At 40.2% G+C, this 18,339-nt stretch overlaps 2 protein-coding genes across 13 annotated transcripts in view; one reads left to right on the top strand and one right to left on the bottom strand.

The window, feature by feature from the left end:
* MIDEAS (mitotic deacetylase associated SANT domain protein) overlaps window positions 1-17,341 on the top strand; it is a 78,248-nt gene extending 60,907 nt beyond the window's left edge. For all 10 annotated transcript variants that reach the window (XM_066998712.1, XM_066998709.1, XM_013191763.3 and 7 more), the window contains 7 exons: window positions 315-418; window positions 1,733-1,808; window positions 3,019-3,107; window positions 4,262-4,411; window positions 4,615-4,788; window positions 5,078-5,277; window positions 6,698-17,341. In XM_066998712.1, coding sequence (XP_066854813.1) covers window positions 315-418; window positions 1,733-1,808; window positions 3,019-3,107; window positions 4,262-4,411; window positions 4,615-4,788; window positions 5,078-5,277; window positions 6,698-6,917 — 1,013 coding nt within the window. In that variant the 3' untranslated portion in view covers window positions 6,918-17,341. The remainder of the gene's footprint in view (window positions 1-314; window positions 419-1,732; window positions 1,809-3,018; window positions 3,108-4,261; window positions 4,412-4,614; window positions 4,789-5,077; window positions 5,278-6,697) is intronic.
* Window positions 14,062-18,339, bottom strand: part of DNAL1 (dynein axonemal light chain 1) — a 16,523-nt gene continuing 12,245 nt past the window's right edge. For all 3 annotated transcript variants that reach the window (XM_048064923.2, XM_066998719.1, XM_048064924.2), the window contains exon 8: window positions 14,062-17,818. In XM_048064923.2, coding sequence (XP_047920880.1) covers window positions 17,769-17,818 — 50 coding nt within the window. In that variant the 3' untranslated portion in view covers window positions 14,062-17,768. The remainder of the gene's footprint in view (window positions 17,819-18,339) is intronic.

The following is an 18,339-nucleotide window of genomic DNA, read 5'->3' as shown; positions in this document are numbered from 1 at the left end:
TAGAGGGGGGATTCAGGAAATCTCTGAGGTGAATGGAGATGGGAAGACATTACAGGAGGGAAAAGAGGAGATTAGCAAGAAACTCCATGTGTAAATAGCGGTGGATGCAGCACTGTGCTATGTGACCTTGTAGTCTAATAAATTCTAGTGTCCAAATTTGACCCAGATACATTTGCAGTGACATTCAGCATGTCAGCTTTAGCATCTGTTATGTCTAATTCTGCTTCAGAAGGGCTAGTTAATCATGTGAATCCTATAGGAAACTGCATTTTAATATTCTAATCCGAATATGTTTGGTATCTCTGTGGAAATAGTGGAAAACCTGCTAGCTGCTGCCTGTTCGAGCATTTTTCCTGGGGCTGGAACCAACCAGGAGCTGGCGCTGCATTTCTTACATGAAGCAAAGGGAAGCATTCTGGTGAGTGTTCCCAGCTTTTCGCCTTGATGTTAATGAAAGATTTTACTGAAGGCCAGATAGCCTGTTATTTGATGAAAGGGAAGCCTTGCAAACTCCTTCCTATGCATCTAGCTCACACTGTTTAGTGTCCTTTGGAGATGTTGCCGTCCATAAAGTCCTCTGCCGGGTGTGCTCTGCCGTGCTGACTCCTTGTGCGTATTTCAAACTTTGACGTAGTTGGCTTTTTAAAAATAAGAGGCTGGGGCTGAAGCTGAGACTTAAAATGTAGTGTTTTGCTCCTCTTACTTTTGACAAATCCATGTAAGTTCTCTGTGCATGTCTATAAAGTGGCTGTGCTCACTAATTCTGTACCAGTGTTGTAAGATAAGACACACAGTTATTAACGCCCTTTGACACTCCTGGGAGGTACTATCAAAGAACAGAGCATAGCACTCAGCACAGGATCATCAGCCTTTTAGAGTTCTGTGATTGACTTAACCTGGCATAAATCAGTGCCGTGGTCAGACGGTGTAGCCCACCCTTTTGCCTGGCTGCTTATTGGTTGCCCTGTACTGTGCCAGCACTGGCATTTGTGAGACTCTGTACTGACCTGCGTTGTAAAAGAGGAAGAAATTAAAAACGTTTTTTCCTATGTTAGTTTTCTTCCGGATAGGTTCACAGAACCAGCCCTCCATTGTGAGTGCTGTCGCTGACCTTAGGGAGGAGAAGGGCTGCCCCTTGCAGCCAGAGCTCATGGCTGAGGTGGTTTAAACTGCTTGCGGTGGAACCATGGCTCCGTTCTTTTCTTCTGCTAACTTCGGAAGTAGTTGCAGTTTAAAAGCAGGGTAAAAAGCAGATTGAGAAGATTTTTTTGTGTGTGTGTGTGTAGAATCTTTCAGTCACATGACAACTGTGTTTTGTTTCGAAATATTGAGTTAAGATCAAAATGACTTGGATATTTGACAGACATCATTTAGGGCAGGGTTTTTGGATGAAAATATGTAACTTAGACTTTCAGTAAAGGAGCGGAAACTGCTGCCTGGTCTCTGTCTATGGAATTAACTCTCTCCCATCACCCTGGTGATGGGGTTGGAAAGCGTCAATTCAGAATTGTGAAGAGGTGCTGAGAGGCTTACCACTTGCCAGGGGTAGCCAAAACTTAGTGGACAGTCAAGAATGTGATTTTAAAGTTGTATCCCATTCCACATCCCAGGTGTTAATTGTGCTATGGGAAAGAGCTTCTTTTCAGTTAGCTTACTAGAAAGGAGGGGATTAACAATCACCTGATCTTTGCTTTCAATACACCAAATATTAATTTATTTGTGTTTATTTTAGGGAGCTTTGACCAAGCTGCTATTGAAGAGGCCAGTACGATCACCTACCCATCCTCTGGCAGATTATCACTACACAGGTTTGCTAACCTGATTAACTTTATGCTGCTTGTCTGACGTATGGGAATTCTTTCATCATTTTCTGTTCTTCTAGGGAACTCTGTAACACTACAATAAGAGTTAAAGGCCACACTTCTCTCTAGTAAATCAGATGATGGCTTGCCAGGAATTTTGCCTATGCAAAACATGACACTTATAACACAATATAAGAAACTGCATCTCTCAGAATATGCATATGTGTATTCTGGTTTCCTTTATTGGGATAAAGGAATCTGATCCCTTGTACTAAGCCAGAAAAAATGCAGAAAGACAGCTAGTAGATAAAGGAAAGACTGGTAGCCTCAGAACCACAGACTCTCTGCCACGGATTTCTAGGTGGTGGAGTTAAGAGGGGTTCTGTAGGAAGAGTTTTCAAGCTTGCTGAATAACACTAAGAGATGAAGAGCTTGGCCAACTGTTGATGGACATTATTTCTGCAAAATGTAAATGCTGTAGACTGACTTTGTAGTGTTGTTCCTAATTAGGAAATATTAAGCTGTATGGTACTAGCTAACTTCAATGATCTAGAGTGACCCTAGTCACCTGAGAGACCTGATGCAAGGTAGTAGAGTGACATCTAATAGCAGCTGCCATAAAGCATAGAAATTGCATTTCTTTATTATTACACACTACTACTATAATGCTGTTGCTTGGGTAGTATCTATGAGATAGGAGAAGATTCTGGAATGTTTTTATTATTATACACAAGGGCACTAGAATAGTAAGCATATTTGGGACGTAATAGATCTTCAGGTACAGTTTGGTGTTACACCTGATCTAGTATTATTGTGGATTGCTGCTGAAAGAGAAGATTCTGTTCTCCTGCCCTAACACTTTCCTTTTATCAAATCTGATGACTGGGCCACCAAAAAATGCCCGTTAAGTTTACTGTTTTGTTGGAACACATTTTAGCTCTTCTAATCAGCTGGTTTTAGCAAGCTGAACTGAGTTAACGTGTGGCGATGAGTACTAGTACATCTAACGAAGGAAGGAATGAGAGCAGGGCCAAAGTGGAGCAGTAAAGAACAGGTTAACAGCAGCCTGCAGTTATGCAGGATTAGGTATACAGTGAGACTGTACCCTTGTATGTGTGCATTGGTTTTATTTAACAGGAACTTGAGGGAAAAGTACATAAAAGAGTTAACATTTGGAATCGCAAGGGCTTCAGTTATAACTTTTTTTTATCTACAGGATCAGACAATTGGAAAGTTGCTGAAAAGAAACTTTTCAACAAAGGCATTGCAATCTACAAGAAAGACTTTTTCTTGGTCCAAAAGCTTGTAAGTTACTTTTTTATGCTTTTTTTTTTGATGTCAGTGGTATGTTCTTATGTTCAAATGTTTAATACAGGAAGTTCAAACCTGATTTTTCTCAAACATCAGTATTAAGCATTGAGACCTGCACTCAGCAGATTTTAGAGAAATTTTATCCAGCAAAGCATAAAATCTCACTAGAAATAGCCAGAACAATAGTATTTGTTTTGCTGTTGTTGTTTACTCAGCCCTTGTACTTACTGCATTACTTCCATTAGTCCATGCAGTGCAGATATCACTTCCACAGGGCATATTTATAGAGTGCTGGTAATGTTCCAGGATGGCTTAAATGGCTTGCTTATAAAACTAAATAGAAACACATCCTTGTTGCTGATGAAAAGAACCAAAGAAGGATATGTGAATGATGCATCCTTTTGTTCCCAGTTTTCTGTGACAATGATAGTAAAAGCAACCACTCCTGTTTATTTTCATGAGGCATGCCACTTCAGTGGGAGAAAAGCACTTGAGGGAGTTAGAGTGCAGAATTGGGAATTGCATGTATATTTCCTCTGAATAAATAACCAAAATGCATTTAAGTTGCAAAAGCACAGAAAGAATATACTCCCAAACTTAAAAAATAAAAATAAAATCACTGATAGAGAATATATAGATGGCCATAGGTCTGTCTGTACTGATAGTTTTCTGTCACCATACGTGCATGAAATGCATGTGGCCAAAATGGGAAAGTGCTGCAAACCTTCCTTTCCATTTTTGGAACGGTATTCTGCTCTGCTCTTCTCTAAGTGCTGCTGTAAAATAAAGCTCCCCCATGAAACTGAAAAGCTGCTCTCAAGCCTGACAGCTCAATTGGAATGTTTCAGAGGCTAAAAGGTGCATTAAGCTTACAAAGTGCCAGGTTCTGTCACCTTTACATTGACCAGCTTTTCTTTGGGAATTTGGTCCTGTAGTTATCAAAGTGAGTAACAGTGGCAGTAGGGGATGGGCTGTGGGATGGGGCACACAGGAGAAGATAACATGGAAAAGAAGGCTTTAACAGCAGTTGTAGTGGAGTAGAAGCTTCTGGGGGAAAAAAATACAAAGTGTATTTACTGCACCTTTATTATTCATAAACCTTTTTTAAAATCAATTAATCCATTGGATGTATTTTTTTTAAACACCAGATAAAAACCAAGACAGTGGCTCAGTGTGTAGAATTCTACTACACGTATAAGAAGCAAGTGAAAATTGGTCGGAATGGGACCTTAATCTTTGGGGACATTGATGGTGCTAATGAAAAATCTGTGAGAGATGAAGCTGAAGTTGACATCAAGGTAATTTCCTAAATATATCTCTTCTCTTGAGCTATGGTGCTAAGTCTGATTTTATGTGTTGTCTTGTTTGCTAGTAAAATCGAGAGCAGACACAGTCTGGCCAGCGTGGAGGGGTAAAGACTCATAAATAAGCTTGTGTCCTGTGTCACATAACATTTACTTGCAGACAACAAAATTAACAGTTTCTTTATCTTCTGGTGAAGAGTTCCCACAGGTTTGCACGTGTTCTTCCTCTCAGAAGGGACATTTATAGTGAAGAACAGGGACACGCGGAAGAGGAAGAAGAGGAGGAAGAGGAGGGAGATGAAGGGTTGGATAACGGAAAGAAGAGCACACTTCCCCTCAAAGATGCAGAGACACTACAAGCTGGTGTAACAGTAAGTACTGCATTGCGCATATTGTACGTCCTACCCCACACTCACTCTACAAGTAGTTTAGAAAATACCAATTTCAGATGTAAATGTTTCTACCTCTAACTCCTCCCAGAGCAAGGGACTGGGCTGAGGTAGCTTAGAGTATTACTGGCAACAAGACTGTGCTGTTGTGGAAGAACTGGGATGGGTAAGGCGAGGAAACCCCATACAGTTATTTTGGTTGATGTACACATAGGACCATGGTAAGAAGTGAATTTAAGTTTGTTTGCCTTACCTTTCCCTCTCTCTGAAGGCCAGCGATGCCAATATAAGGAGTCAAGAAGCAACTGCCACAGGCAGAATTGGAAGGAAGCCAAGGGAGACAACCATGAAGCCTCGAAAGCCTATTACTGTTCCAGTGCAGAGGAGGCGGCGAAAACAGAAGATAAAATCAGATGCTACCAGTAAAACTCAGAACACAGAAAACACATTTCCATGTAAAAAATGTGGCAGGTAAGAGCAACTTAGCTTCCAGCAATAGTCACCGAATTACAATAGGGCATTTCCCATGGAAGCTTGTTCTCAAATGAGCTTGCTTTCTGTCTGTTTAGGCCAGAGAGACTGACAGTAATTTTAATGATTTTATTACCCTAACGAATGTCACAGATTAGGGAAGGTTACGTTGTTTTTTTATAACTTGCAGCTTTGAGGCGTCTTTCATGTCAGAGGTATATTGATATTAAGATAGTACTACTTGGATAATTACCTTCTGCTGTTTTTCCTCAAAGGAATGAGACACCACCTGCATTTCAACTGTGTGTGGTATTTGGTGTTAAACTGCACTTTCAAACATCTGCTTTATTGCCCCTCTAACATTTACATTTATGTATGAATTGATTTCTGTATATTTACTAGCTCACATATTAAGAAATTTACTCATGAACAGAGAGAGAAATACAGAACACTACCATTGTTACAGCAGCAGATGTTAGGCTAGTGGTTATACAGTTCATCTGGTTAAACTTGTAGCCATCTTTTGTGTCCATAAAATGCATTTGTTTTTCCTTACAAGGTTCTAGTAGTTCTTGTAGGCTTGTTGCCAACAGATTCATAAATGCCAAGAAAATTCAGTTCACTACGTAAACTGCTTATTCTTAAAACAATAGTGAGTTTTGGAATACCAGTGGTTGTGCTTTTATTTAAGAAAGACACAAAGCTAGGGGATGGCAAGAAAATGAGATCTCCATCTAGTTAAATCACCAGAGCTGTTGACAAATTCCTGCTGTGGCTGGTGCTTACTTGGCCCTGCCAAGTTATCCTGTCTCTGTGTCCTCAGGGACCGTGTGGCACTGGAAAGGGCAGAGCTGTGAGAAGGCAGGCAGTTAAGATTTGGTCCTAGTCACCCACAGAGGAGAAGCAGGCAAGGAGTCATAACAGTGTCTAAACCTGTCTTGTAACATTTGGTGCCAAATTCAAGTAGTTAATGGTGAGAAAGATTGTGGAAGTGCAGAGCTGAGAGATAAAAGCTCACGCGTTTATAGCTGTGTGGACGAGTGTTAGAAGTGGCAATTGGCCTTTGTTCACCTCTTTATTGTATTTTTGCAGCATAGGGGGAACACCTAAAAAGCAAGTCCATGTTGTGTTAAGCAGCATGTGCGTGCTTCAGTACCAGCACTGCCCCCCTGAATTTAGAAAATGTAGGAGCTGCAGGTGTATTAAGAAACAAAGTGAGTGGTTTGAGGGTGCTCAGGACCTCCTGCTATCACTTCATCCAGTTGGAAGCGGTGTTTGCTGTAAGGCTTTGTTGCAATGCCAGGGTGGGTTCCAGTGCCGAAGCTCACAAACTTGAGGCTGGAGCTGTAGAAAACTCTTTGGGAGAATTCCTGAAGGAGGAGGCTGTAAGAGACCAGCGCTAACGTATGTGTTTCCTCAGGGTGTTCTACAAGGTGAAGAGCCGCAGTGCTCACATGAAGAGCCACGCAGAGCAGGAGAAGAAAGCAGCCGCACTGAAGCAGCAAGAGAGAGAGGCAGCAGTGGCAGCAGCGGCAGCAGCAGCAGCCCACAGCGAGGCCCAGCAGGAAGAGAGCAGCGAGACTGGGAGCAACAGCAGTGGAAGTAGCAGCGGGAGCTCAGATGAGGACGGAGAAATATAGCAGCAGGCCCGAAGTGGAGGGAGTAGCAAAGCTGGACCCATCTCCCCCTCAATGATTTCACTATTTTGCTTGCACTTTTCTTACTTGAACCATCAGTTTCAGTGCTGCAGTTTCCTCATGCCACATGTTCCATTTTGCCTTGCCAGTACTGACCAAGCCAGAATGGTGGACAAAAAGATTTGTTTCAACTTGGATTTTTTTTTAAACAAGATTTCTATTTATAATCATACCTAAGGTACATAACAGAACAATGTCACCTGCAGTGGAAGTAAGTTCTCTCTCAGGTCAATCAGACCTTTCTTCTTGTGCTTTGTCAGGAATCATGATAACGGGACTCTTGGATATAACGCTTTCCAGACCAGAGCAAGAAAATGATGCTCTGCTCTGAGCTAACTGTATCCACTTACTGTGACACTGGTGATTTCTAGATGTTTTCTTTCTTAGCAAGTTGTTCTTCCTGTTACACTATCCTGCCTTTCTTTCTGAGCATTTATTCAGGCTGCCAACAAGTTTTGTGGAAAGATGGCTTGCACTTTCGGCCTCTGCTTCACAAAAATGAAAAGTGGGGTGAGCAAGACACGCTTCTTCCTTTTGAGAGGAGGATTTACTTTTCAAAGGAACATGAGGTGCTTTTGTTTTTATGCTGTTACGAATGCAGCAATAGATGTAAGGATATCCTGTGGGATTAGAGTAGCCACAGGCCTTGCGAGTTGTCTCATCATGGAAAATGAAATAGTCAGCCTTTGATTAACTTATTGGAAAATAGTCTGGGCTTCACAAGTGCAATTTGAAATGAAAACTGCTGTTTTTGACATTGGTTGTAGGGAAGCAAGCTTGTTTAGTGAAAATGAACCAGGACCTTGTATGTGTGTCGGACTGTGTGCACCCCAGAGATGGGAGGAATGGACTCTGATCTCTATCAAGCTCCTTAAATCCCTCAGCGAGTGGCTCTTACATCTCAACACGTCTGTTTCTTTCTTGTGGCAGCACTCGCTTATTCCTTGAAATTGCCATCATTGAGAGCTTGTATTAGGTGGAGCCCTAGTTTTACAGAACTTCCTGTCAGTGTGTGGCTGTGTGTGCAGTGGGAGCTTTTTGCTTATTTCCACGAGTGGCTGGACAGCTGTACCTGCTGGGTTGTCCCTCTGTGACCCCTCGGCTTGCTGATGTGCTGACCTTTCCTTCAGAACTGACATATGCTAATAGCCAAAAAACGTCTAGCCACCAAAACCTGCTGGTAAAGGAGAGTTAAGATGATGCAGAAGTAGTCCAGGTGACACGTTAGATTTGCACAGGATTGTTCTGGGCATCTTTGTAGCCCACGTTTATCATTATTTCATAATGATGTAAAGAATCAGATCTCTTCCTTGCTCCTCATGGCCCGTCAGCCCCAGCCCAGTACTCTGGCTGCCCAGCTTGTTCCCTCAGACCAGCCAGCCCCGATTCCTCCGTCCCCTGGGTGCCAGCAGTGTGCTGTACCACACGTGTGCTGCTCTCATGGTGCAGTTTCGAAGAAGCTGATCGCTCCTGCAGCACCAAGCAGGGATCCTAGGTGGGTTTACTGCATGTGAACTACAGCTGTTCCCAACTGGCCGATTTCCTTAAAATTCGGCCCTTCAAGCTGCCAAATGAATTCCAGGTAATATATACTTGTCAAGTTATCCATGGAAAATGGATCTGATTCCAGCATGCCACCTTCTTTTCCTGCCCCACGTAACTTCATGCAACCATGATTACTTCACTGCCCAAGTCGGCAAGGCTGTGTATTGCGCCACGTTTTCTTTGACACGTATATGCTTTTGCATAGACTTTTTTTTCTTGGTAGAAACAGTTACTACTCTTAAATTGAGTAGCGTTATCATTAAGGACTGCACTTTTTTCGGTGTTGACACTTTTGCCTGCAAGTGTCTGCCAACACTGTATTTTTCATCCCTAACACGATTGGGCATCCCTTTTGGCATTTGGATGGCTGTTCTGTGTTCCTGCACGTATGGGTCTTGTTGACAAGACTGCGGAAGCAGATGGCATGTCAGAAACTATTAAAATCCATTCAAAAACTGCAGAGAACTGAAAGCTACAAATCTTTAAAGAGAAGCTTAAGCATATCAGTCTTCCCATTAAGAATCTCAGTGTTATTATCTTTTTCTTCATGTAAATTGGAGAAAAGACTCATCTACCATTAAATTATCCTAGGGCCCTTAGAGAGAACAGAAGCTGTAGCACACTGTGCCAGGATAGACAGTAGGTGAACCAGCTGGAACTCACAGCTCACTTGTAGTGCTGGGATTCATTCCAGTAAAAAGCAACGATGCAATTAAAGTCCTGAAGTATGTCTCTGGGAAGTTGCCAGTGGTTCCCAGATCCTGAGAACTGCAAGGCAGGGCAACTGTTCAGCAGGGCTGGTGAGTATAGCTAAAAAGGATGTAAAATAATGTAGATGTTGTTATGCTGTTGTAATGAACGCATCTCCCCGGAGCACCAGTCTCGGCGGTAGCATGGTGCACACTTACTTAAGGGACTGGGAAGGCTTAGAGATGCAGAACAAAGAAATGGAGATAGAGGTAGAACTGGTACAGGGCAAAAATGGAGATTGTTTAGATTGGAGAGATCTGCCTAAACCTGAGAACTAAAATAAGGCTAATCAAACTGTCTTAGGAAAATGCTTTCACTATCCTTGCTAAAACAGTGCAGAATCAATTAATATTAAATCCTTTGAGAGGGGCAAGGAGGGAAGAGCCTGTTCCTATAGGGACAAACGTAATGGCTAGTTCTGTGTCTTGTTTCTGACGAGTAGAACAGGAAGATTAGATACAGGGAGGTCTATTACTGGAAGAAAATCAGAAAAGGGCTTTTTCTGAGGATGGCCACTAAATATTATGGGTTAGCATGGCTGACCAAAATTGCTTAAGTATTCCAAGTGAGTGGCAACAAATGCTTGATCTGGAAATGCTTTTGAACATGCTTACATATTGCTAGTAGCCACTGGAAGACCTCTTTTCTATCATGGTAGTAAGGAAAAATGCTCCTCTGAGTGTGTTGTTTAAAAACAAACAAAGCCAAACCTGCTGTCCACTTGCTTACAGTAGCAGTTTGGAATTGATCATGTGTCTGAATTAGATCAAAAGTTGGCAGAGTTGTTTCCAAAAAATACAAAATAAAAAACAATTCCCCAGTCACTGTAGACAAAGCATTTGAATTGAATTTGTCTGATCAGGAATGAATTCTGGTATTCTTCTTTGTGGGGAAAATTACTTGAGTGGCTCTTTACTGCAGCACAGTGGTAATTTAAGGCTGTGTTGTTCCAATTATGATTTTTTTTGTTTTATATTCTAATGACTTGTCCATTTTAAAGCTTTGTGTGAATTATTTTCCATTGTTTAAAAGCACTTTGACAGATCTCCATTCTCTCTGTTCTTGCTGTTAATTTAGAAAAAGGCACTGTGTGCTTCCTTACCGAGCTAGGTTTGAACAAGGAAGGTGTCTCTTTGCATTAGCTGTCTTTTCTATGGGAACAAACAGAAAATGCATAGACTGTAGGTCTGTAAATGTGTGCTGATATCTGTGCCTTTTATAGTGCAAGACCAGGCTTCGTGTGGTCATATAGCCAGTAGTCAGGTGGCTGCATTTCCAAACCAGTACCTGTTTGAGTCTTGATGCCAGCTTTGGGTGTTGCAGAGATGCCACGATAGAAGGTCTACCGTCACATTTTGCCCTGGTCATGTGCTTTTGCCCTTCTGCCTGTGTTGTCTGCCCTTTACAGATAGATTCAGCCTTTCAGGTTTGTGCTCTGCATGGGATAGCATCTCAGTTTTGTAAGACCGTGTGTATATAATTACTAGATACATGCATGCACTTCTGATGCGTATCTGATATAGCTACAGGTGTTTTGCAGTCCAGCTGCAAGGAGAACAACTCTACATCTTAATTTATTGGATGTTTTTCCATTTAAAATCATGGGCGGTTTTGCTGACCAGGTAGCGGTGTCATAGGGAACTCACCTCTATGAGCTGCAGGCCCCCAGAACTGGCTCTGCAGGACTTGGCGTGTTGAGAGCTGGGGCCCAGTGGGACTGGGCAAAAGGGACGTTCTGAAGCTTAAAGGTAGCTCCTCTGTTACTCCCATACTGGTGATGTAACACAAAGTCCAAATTAGCTAACAACACAACTCATTTCTCAAACCTGATACTTAAGGTCATTTCTTGTATTGCAGCAAACTTACCTTAACAGTCAACGTACCAAAAAGGTGTTTGCTAAACCAGAAAGAGCACCCTTTCTCACTTAGCTATTACGTACCGCTTAATTCTGTTTCGAGCAGTGGACTTGGAAAGTCCTAATGCGTGTCTTCTATTTTAAAAAAATGCGAGTGGGGAAGACAACAGCCATAGAAGTCTTGTCTGCTTTCACACAACGGCACTTTTAGTCCAATGATTACCTCTGCCAGAAACCTCCTTCTCAGCCACATTTTCCCACGTAATCTTTCTCCCTGTTTTTTCTTCTAATGTATGTCTGCAAGTTTATAAAGCTTTAAAGAGACAAAGAAGTGGTGTCTGCAAAACGTGTTTGATATTCGTGGGGGTGAGTTTCTATGACTTGGGTTCAGCTGCTTTACTTGCGCTCAGTCTCTCCGATGGCAAGTGTTAGGAAGAGACAAACTTTGAACCCGCAGCTAAGGGTTTTTTTGTTCAGAGAGTAGGGTTCCATCGACAGCTGAGCCTGAAAGATCCTTAACTTCTCAAGATTATAAAACAGCATATATTTTTATAGAAATGTAATTGTATATTTTAAAAAAATGTTTCTTGCAGCTTCTCCATATGTATTTTTCCCCTCGTAGTTCAGATTTGATACAAACTTTTTTTTGTGTTCATTCTTTTTATGTTGTTTTTAAATTTGTAGTCAAAGCTTTCATGTACTGTACAGGAGCAGTCAGCCTTTGTAATTACTGTATAAATGCTTTATAATAAAGTATATTACTTTTATTTTAACAAGCGAGCAGACACTTCCTTTTGTGTGTTTGCTGCCTAGGGCACCTTCTAAAAGACTGTTACATGTTAAAAATGTACATATATAAATATAGTTACCTGTTGCTGTACAGTTGTGATAGACCGGACTGAATTTATTTTTTGTGTGCTTTTTTTATAAAATATTAATACACTAAAGGAAATCTTGCTGATGTGATTGTAATGTACTATGTAACTTATTTACTTAATATCCTCTATATATCTAAAAAACCTTTTATTAAATGAGGTTTAAAAAATAGTTTCACAGCTGAATTTTTTTGTTGATGTGGCTGCGGGGCTCGGGGGTGGGTATTGGCAGTGGTGCGTTTGTGCAAAGGAAGCCGTTGCGGGTTGTTATGAGTTCCTTTAGCTCTTCTGCTCTCTGATCACGTTTACCTCTGTATTTTCCATAGCACCCCTCAGGGCTGTTTCTCAATATTTTCCCTGAAGACATCAGAAGCCAGGAAGAGTCTAGAAAGAGTTAGAAATATGCAAGGAATGCTTCCTCAGTCCACCTCTGTGCTGCACATAAGGGCAGCTGAATTCTGCTTCTGAAACAACTTCAAAGGCAGCATGAAGTCAGTCAGTACTTGGGGCCTGCATCAAATCTGAATTCCTGAATGGCTGTTGGGTGGGAGAGAAAATAGGGACTGAAGTAAATCTGGAGCCGCTGGAAAAGGAGGTAACACTTTCCTGCTGCTTAGTAGTTGAATCTGCTGGTTGTAGAAACAACAGCAACTTGTAATTTGTGTTGTATCATATTTTCCAATGGTAGATTTAATATGTGTATATATACACATATATACATACGTTATTGAATACTGTCTTACAGGCAGTTGTCTGTTACCCTGGATCTTTTTTTTTTTTTTGAATTTTGTAATACAGCACTAAACCAATTTCTTCTGGCAGTTGGATGTCTTGCTGCGGGTTTTTAAATATTGATATACCTCCCTCCACCTTCAAAGCAAAGGTTCCTTCTCTTCTGGTAGTTGGCTGTTCATCCATAACTAGCTGACTGTTTCTGACACCTGGGGGCATGAAGTCTTTAAAAGCTGCAAATGTTTTGCTACATTAAGCATACTGTAGAAATGTGTATCGATGTCTAACTGGTTTCCTACAAGCTTTCAGGTAGAACCAAAGGTGGCTCTCCTGCAAATAATTACTTTTGTTTTTGTTGTTCATTTATGCTGACAAATTTACGTTCCAAGACGGACAAAGCTGACAGAAGAAAGATTTAGCTGAAGACTTTTTTTTTTCAGCTCAGGGTAAGAGCCCTTGCTTTAATTTACTCCTGCAGATGTGGATGTTAATCAGCAATAGCATTTGGGGAAGTAAGTAGCATTTTGCGTAGTTGGCAAAGACAATGTGTTGGCCTCACTGCCAAAGCCAACTGCCAAAAGTGTCTCAGGCTGACTACTTTGTACTAGAACTGTGAAGCCATGTAAACTTAAGTTTGGATAATGCAAAAAGCCACACGTCTTGGGCAGTTTGGTTTTCTTTTTTAACTGGTGGATCCAAGGGCAAGCTTACAGAAGTCATTTCAACTGCATAAAAAAGACCTTATGAAGTGCTTCACTGATTAGCAAGCTTAAATGCATTTTGAGGTAGTGGCATTGTGAGGAATTTTGCAGTAATTCCCTATATGTTTGTTTGTGTTTTTTTTTTTAATAGAATTACAGCTGTTGTTGCAGGATGATATTCTTGTCATTATTGAGACTGCTGTGGACTGCAGTGTAGAAAGCTTTTTCTTTTATAGCTGAGTTCTGAAACTATATTTCAGTAATGCTGCTTATTGAAGGCTAAAGTTTCTGTTACAGAAGTTTATTACAGAGCAGTTGTCCTGGCTGGATGCAGTTGATTGTATAATGCTATTCACAGCTTAAATTCAAAGTGAATTAGCAATTTTGTGTTGAAGTGAAGACTTACCCTTTATTTAACATTAAATGGCCTTTTTTCCCTATATAAAAGTAAACATTTTTTCTTAGGACCTAAGAACAAATCTGACAACCAATGTCTTTCTTAAAAGATCGAAAAATATTTATGTATCAGATGACAACAATCACAATATATCAATGCTTTTGAAGTCTAAGTTATTTTCTATTCTAAAATATAGAGGCAATAAGGGACAGCACTTACAAACTAAATTGCTCCCTGAGCAGCTAGGAAAGTTTTTAATGAGAACAACATTTAATTTCTGAAAGCTTTCCAGAAGTTGAACTATTCCATTACACAACAGCCAAAGTTTTTTGTATAAAATAACATTCTATTATTTTTAAACAAGTTTCACAGAAGATCATTTATAAACATAGGCCTAAATAATTTAAACACAGCAATTTTAACAGTTTGGTCATGCTACAAAATTACTGTATACAAAAGGTAATCAAAAGTAGATGTTAAAAGTGCTCTCTTGCTTGAAGATTTTTCTAGATGAGTCTAGTTCTAGTGTAACCTGAGTCATTTGCTGGTTCTCAGGTCTCTTTCCAGCCATTCGCAACATAATCACCGCATACATCGGCTCTTTGAAGAGAGATTAGTGTGCTAACAAGTAGGTAAAATACTTATTTCCTATCTCTAATTTAATTTTAGATATTTTTCTAAGGAATAAAGTGGATGCTAATCCTCCATAATTTCAGTGGGAAAAGCAGAATTCCACATGGCTTGCAAGTTTTACATGGGTGCTCTTTTCATCCATGACTAATAATGTGCTTAGGACTTTATGGATGTGGTGAGATATGGAAGCGCAAAGAATAATACAGAAAGACAAGTCCTTCAACATCCTACTCAGCCACGCCTCAGGGGCATGCAGTCTGATCATCTGTTAGCTTATAAATGACACAGTGCAGCAGCAACATTAGTATGCAAATCTGCTGCTGTAATTCTGTCATCTGCGTACATCTTCCACCACATCCAGTGCATAATTTTAAAGTGCAACTTTTAAAAATTTATGAAAACTTTTCTTATTTTGGAGGAGAAAGTTAATGGGGTTTAGCTTTGTTCTTGACAGTAACCGCAATTCATCAGGCACAGCAACATTAAGCTGAAACTTCAGAAGGGTTTTAATTTATATGCTAAGATAATGCAGCATGAAGGGTGAACCAGAGAGGAAAGTTTGTAAACGTACCTTACTGCTGTTACAATGGTGCTGATTCTGGATGCCTTGTTCCTTCAATAATGATTTGTGTGTGTGGTATTTATACTGCAGCCCAAAATAAGAGCTAGAGAATTTGTGCTGTTAATCCATTAAAAGAGCTGATGACAGTGGGCTACATGATACCCCCAGCTCCACCACCTAACACCTGCACCAGTTACTGTTGGACTGATCACCATACACACAGCCTCTGTTTGTCACTTACAGGAGCCAGCCTGATTACCTACAGCCCTTCCTTGTCACCTACAAGAGCCAGGAATTGTTCTTTCACCCCCCAAGTCTTGACAAGGGAGCTGTGCTTTGTTCCAGTTGTCACCACATAGAACACTTCCCTTTCTCTTCTGTTCTCAGACTGCCCCAAAATAGTCTGAGTCTTTGCTCTTTCTAATACTGCCTTCATAAATGTACACACTTAGATCATATTTAGATATTAAAAAAAATCAACCAGTAGGATTATACGGCATTGGACCATGTTCTATCTCCCCATCCTCTCATTTCATTTGAGGAGCTAATTAAGCCCTACATACAATAATTAGAAATTATACTAGCAAAAAACAGTTAGTTACAGAGGTTTGAATGCATTGCTTCTTGGCCAAGCTCCATGATTCTATTCTGGAAATATCTCCACACACATACATGAATTTGACTTTTCCTTTTGTTAGTATTATCCAGAAGTCAGGTTTTGTTCCACTCCAGCTCTGACTCAGGATAAACACATTTTAATTACAGTAGTCAAGAGCACGTACCAATCCCCTATCACCCTAACACAAAAGATGTGGTCAGTAGAGGCTGCGTGTGCCAGAAGATAGGTATTTTCAGAGCACGTCCACTTTTCCAAGAGTAGTTGCTAGTGAACTTCGTGGACTAGTTCTAAAAGAGGACAATGTGAAATCGTTGTTGACTCCTTATCATTACATGTGGGTACAAAATCTGTAAAATACATCCAGTGATCAAGTTAACTAAGAACCAGCTTCTGCTTGCCAGAGCTGCTCTCCAGAAATGGTTTTTGCTGGATGAGGAACGTCAACAGCATTTGCCATTGCTCTTCTGGCCTTTTATTAAGAAATGGCTCTAAATCAAACTCAAATCTTATCTGCAATTGCCAACTTAACTTGGAATGCTTACAAATTCTTCTAACACTTAAAGACCAATGAGAGAGAATATATTGAAACTAAATGCTGATTTCCTTGTTATCTTCTGCTTCACACTTTTCACTAAATTCTATTGCTAATCAATTTCTATCTTCTACTAAAATTATACCTGGAGCTCGAGATCAGTATCACTGTCGCCTAGGCCAATTCCATCGTTTTCTCTCTGACCATGACTTCCAGGATATCAACCCCTGCCATACCTTCACAAACAAAACAAAAGTGGCATTCTGCCTCCATCCCTTATATGCCTGTTCTAAAACCAGGAAGCATGCTTCTTGCCATTCTAATTTAAACAAAGATGATGCCATGAATTAGAAGAAAAACTTAAAAAAAATAAATAAATATAAAAAAAATCTATTTAGATCACTTGATCTATTTTCTAAAGAGAGGAAAGGGGAGTAAAAACATTTGGCATCCAACAGTGCAATCAAGTATGTCTTCATTGTTTTAGCACTTTTCACTAAAAAATAGTTACCTGTCATATAAGGGGGCTTTATTAAAACTGGTTAGCCTGCAATATAGCACATTTAATATGTCTTCAAAACTTATTTTCCAACGCCCACTTCCTATCTCATCTCACCTTCCTCAGTAACTACATACACATTCCACTCACTGCTTACATCTGTGCTTTAAAAAAAACCCAAATGAGTATCTCAAAACCAGAATTTTAAATCTCAAGCCCAGGTATTTGTTCACTATTTGAGTTAGTAGTAGCCTACTAAGTTACAAGAAAATTCCAGAGCTGAGAAGGATTATGTCCATCAGTGAGCCAAAACAAAACTAGGAACCAGCTGTAGACTAATAATCTACATTTTTCCAATCAAAATAATTTCTTAATGAGAGACGAAAAGCTAGCAGACATTTTAGTCTCACTGAAACCATGCAAAGAACTCCCATTGCCTCTTTAAAATAAATAAACATACACATTGTACGTGGCCTTATAAGCTACAAAGCTACAAGTTCCAATGCAAGAAGCCCAGTTCAAAACTTAGGGCCAGTAACGAGATCATGAGCCCAATACCTTTTTTGTGCGTACATCCACAACTACTGGGCCTATTTGGCATAATAGTTAAGGGGATGAAAAGGCAAATTCACATACTTAAAATATTAAGGGATTCCCATGAGAAAATTAAACGTAACGAAGTCTGTAATGTATCTATAAAACACAACATTGTTTAGCCTCAGTGTTTCAAACGAACATTGGCCAGCTGCACCTAACAAGCTAAAATTGTTGTATTATAACCCGAGAGTGGACAACAAGCACCACTAATCAGGGATTAGGAATAGCTAGGTATTATTTTAGGTAAAGATTACTTACTAACCAAACAGCAGATAAACTCAGCTCCACTGGTCTCTGCAGAAGATGTCATAAGCTTGACAAAATTGGTGTGCCTGAATTTTGGTAAATAATTCTTTGGGTGAGAGACGGTGGAGATAAGCTGGTCTTCTAAAAATTGCCCAAAGATTTTCTTCAAAACAAACGTTTATATCGAAGTTCTATGTGCTGAGCAACCTGGAGATACTTAAATAATTAAATACCCAGAACGAAAGTCTCATCAGTTTCCTCCTCCTTCTTCATCTTCTTCTTGTTTAATAACTAGGATACCTAAGAGGAAAAAAAAAAGAGAGAGAAAAAAATCTGCAGAGATTTATGACTAGATTATGCAGAGAAAGGTACAGTTTCTGCCCCGGAAAATACCTTACATACTTATTTTTGTCCAGAAGATACTCAACCATTTCACCAATTCTGAGGTGCCTATATATTAATCCTCACATACAGTGTATAAAAATAGCAGGATCTTGGGACAGCGTAACAGCAAGAAATTTACATCCAGTTCTAGCATTTCTGACATTTCTTTTACTCAACATCTTTGTTTTCTGTGGCTTCCATTCTTAAACATCTTTCTCTCTTTCTAAACTGCATAGGAAAAGCACCTGCCTAATTCTGAGCTGTCCATTGCTCCGGGCTGCAGGGATGCTTAAGAAACGAAGCGTGTAGCCTCATGTGAACAAGGTTACACTTTGACTTTACAGATACTTGCCCTATTACATTTTTTCTACTCTCAAAGTGTTTTTTACTACAGCAGTAAATGGACTATTGCAGGCCATCCTCCATAGCAGCACATT

The sequence above is a fragment of the Anser cygnoides genome, chromosome 5 (genome assembly GCF_040182565.1).
Source record: "Anser cygnoides isolate HZ-2024a breed goose chromosome 5, Taihu_goose_T2T_genome, whole genome shotgun sequence".
In the NCBI taxonomy this organism is placed as follows: Eukaryota; Metazoa; Chordata; class Aves; order Anseriformes; family Anatidae; genus Anser; species Anser cygnoides.
Note: the sequence above shows the minus strand (reverse complement) of the source record. Positions and strands in the feature narration are given on the sequence as shown.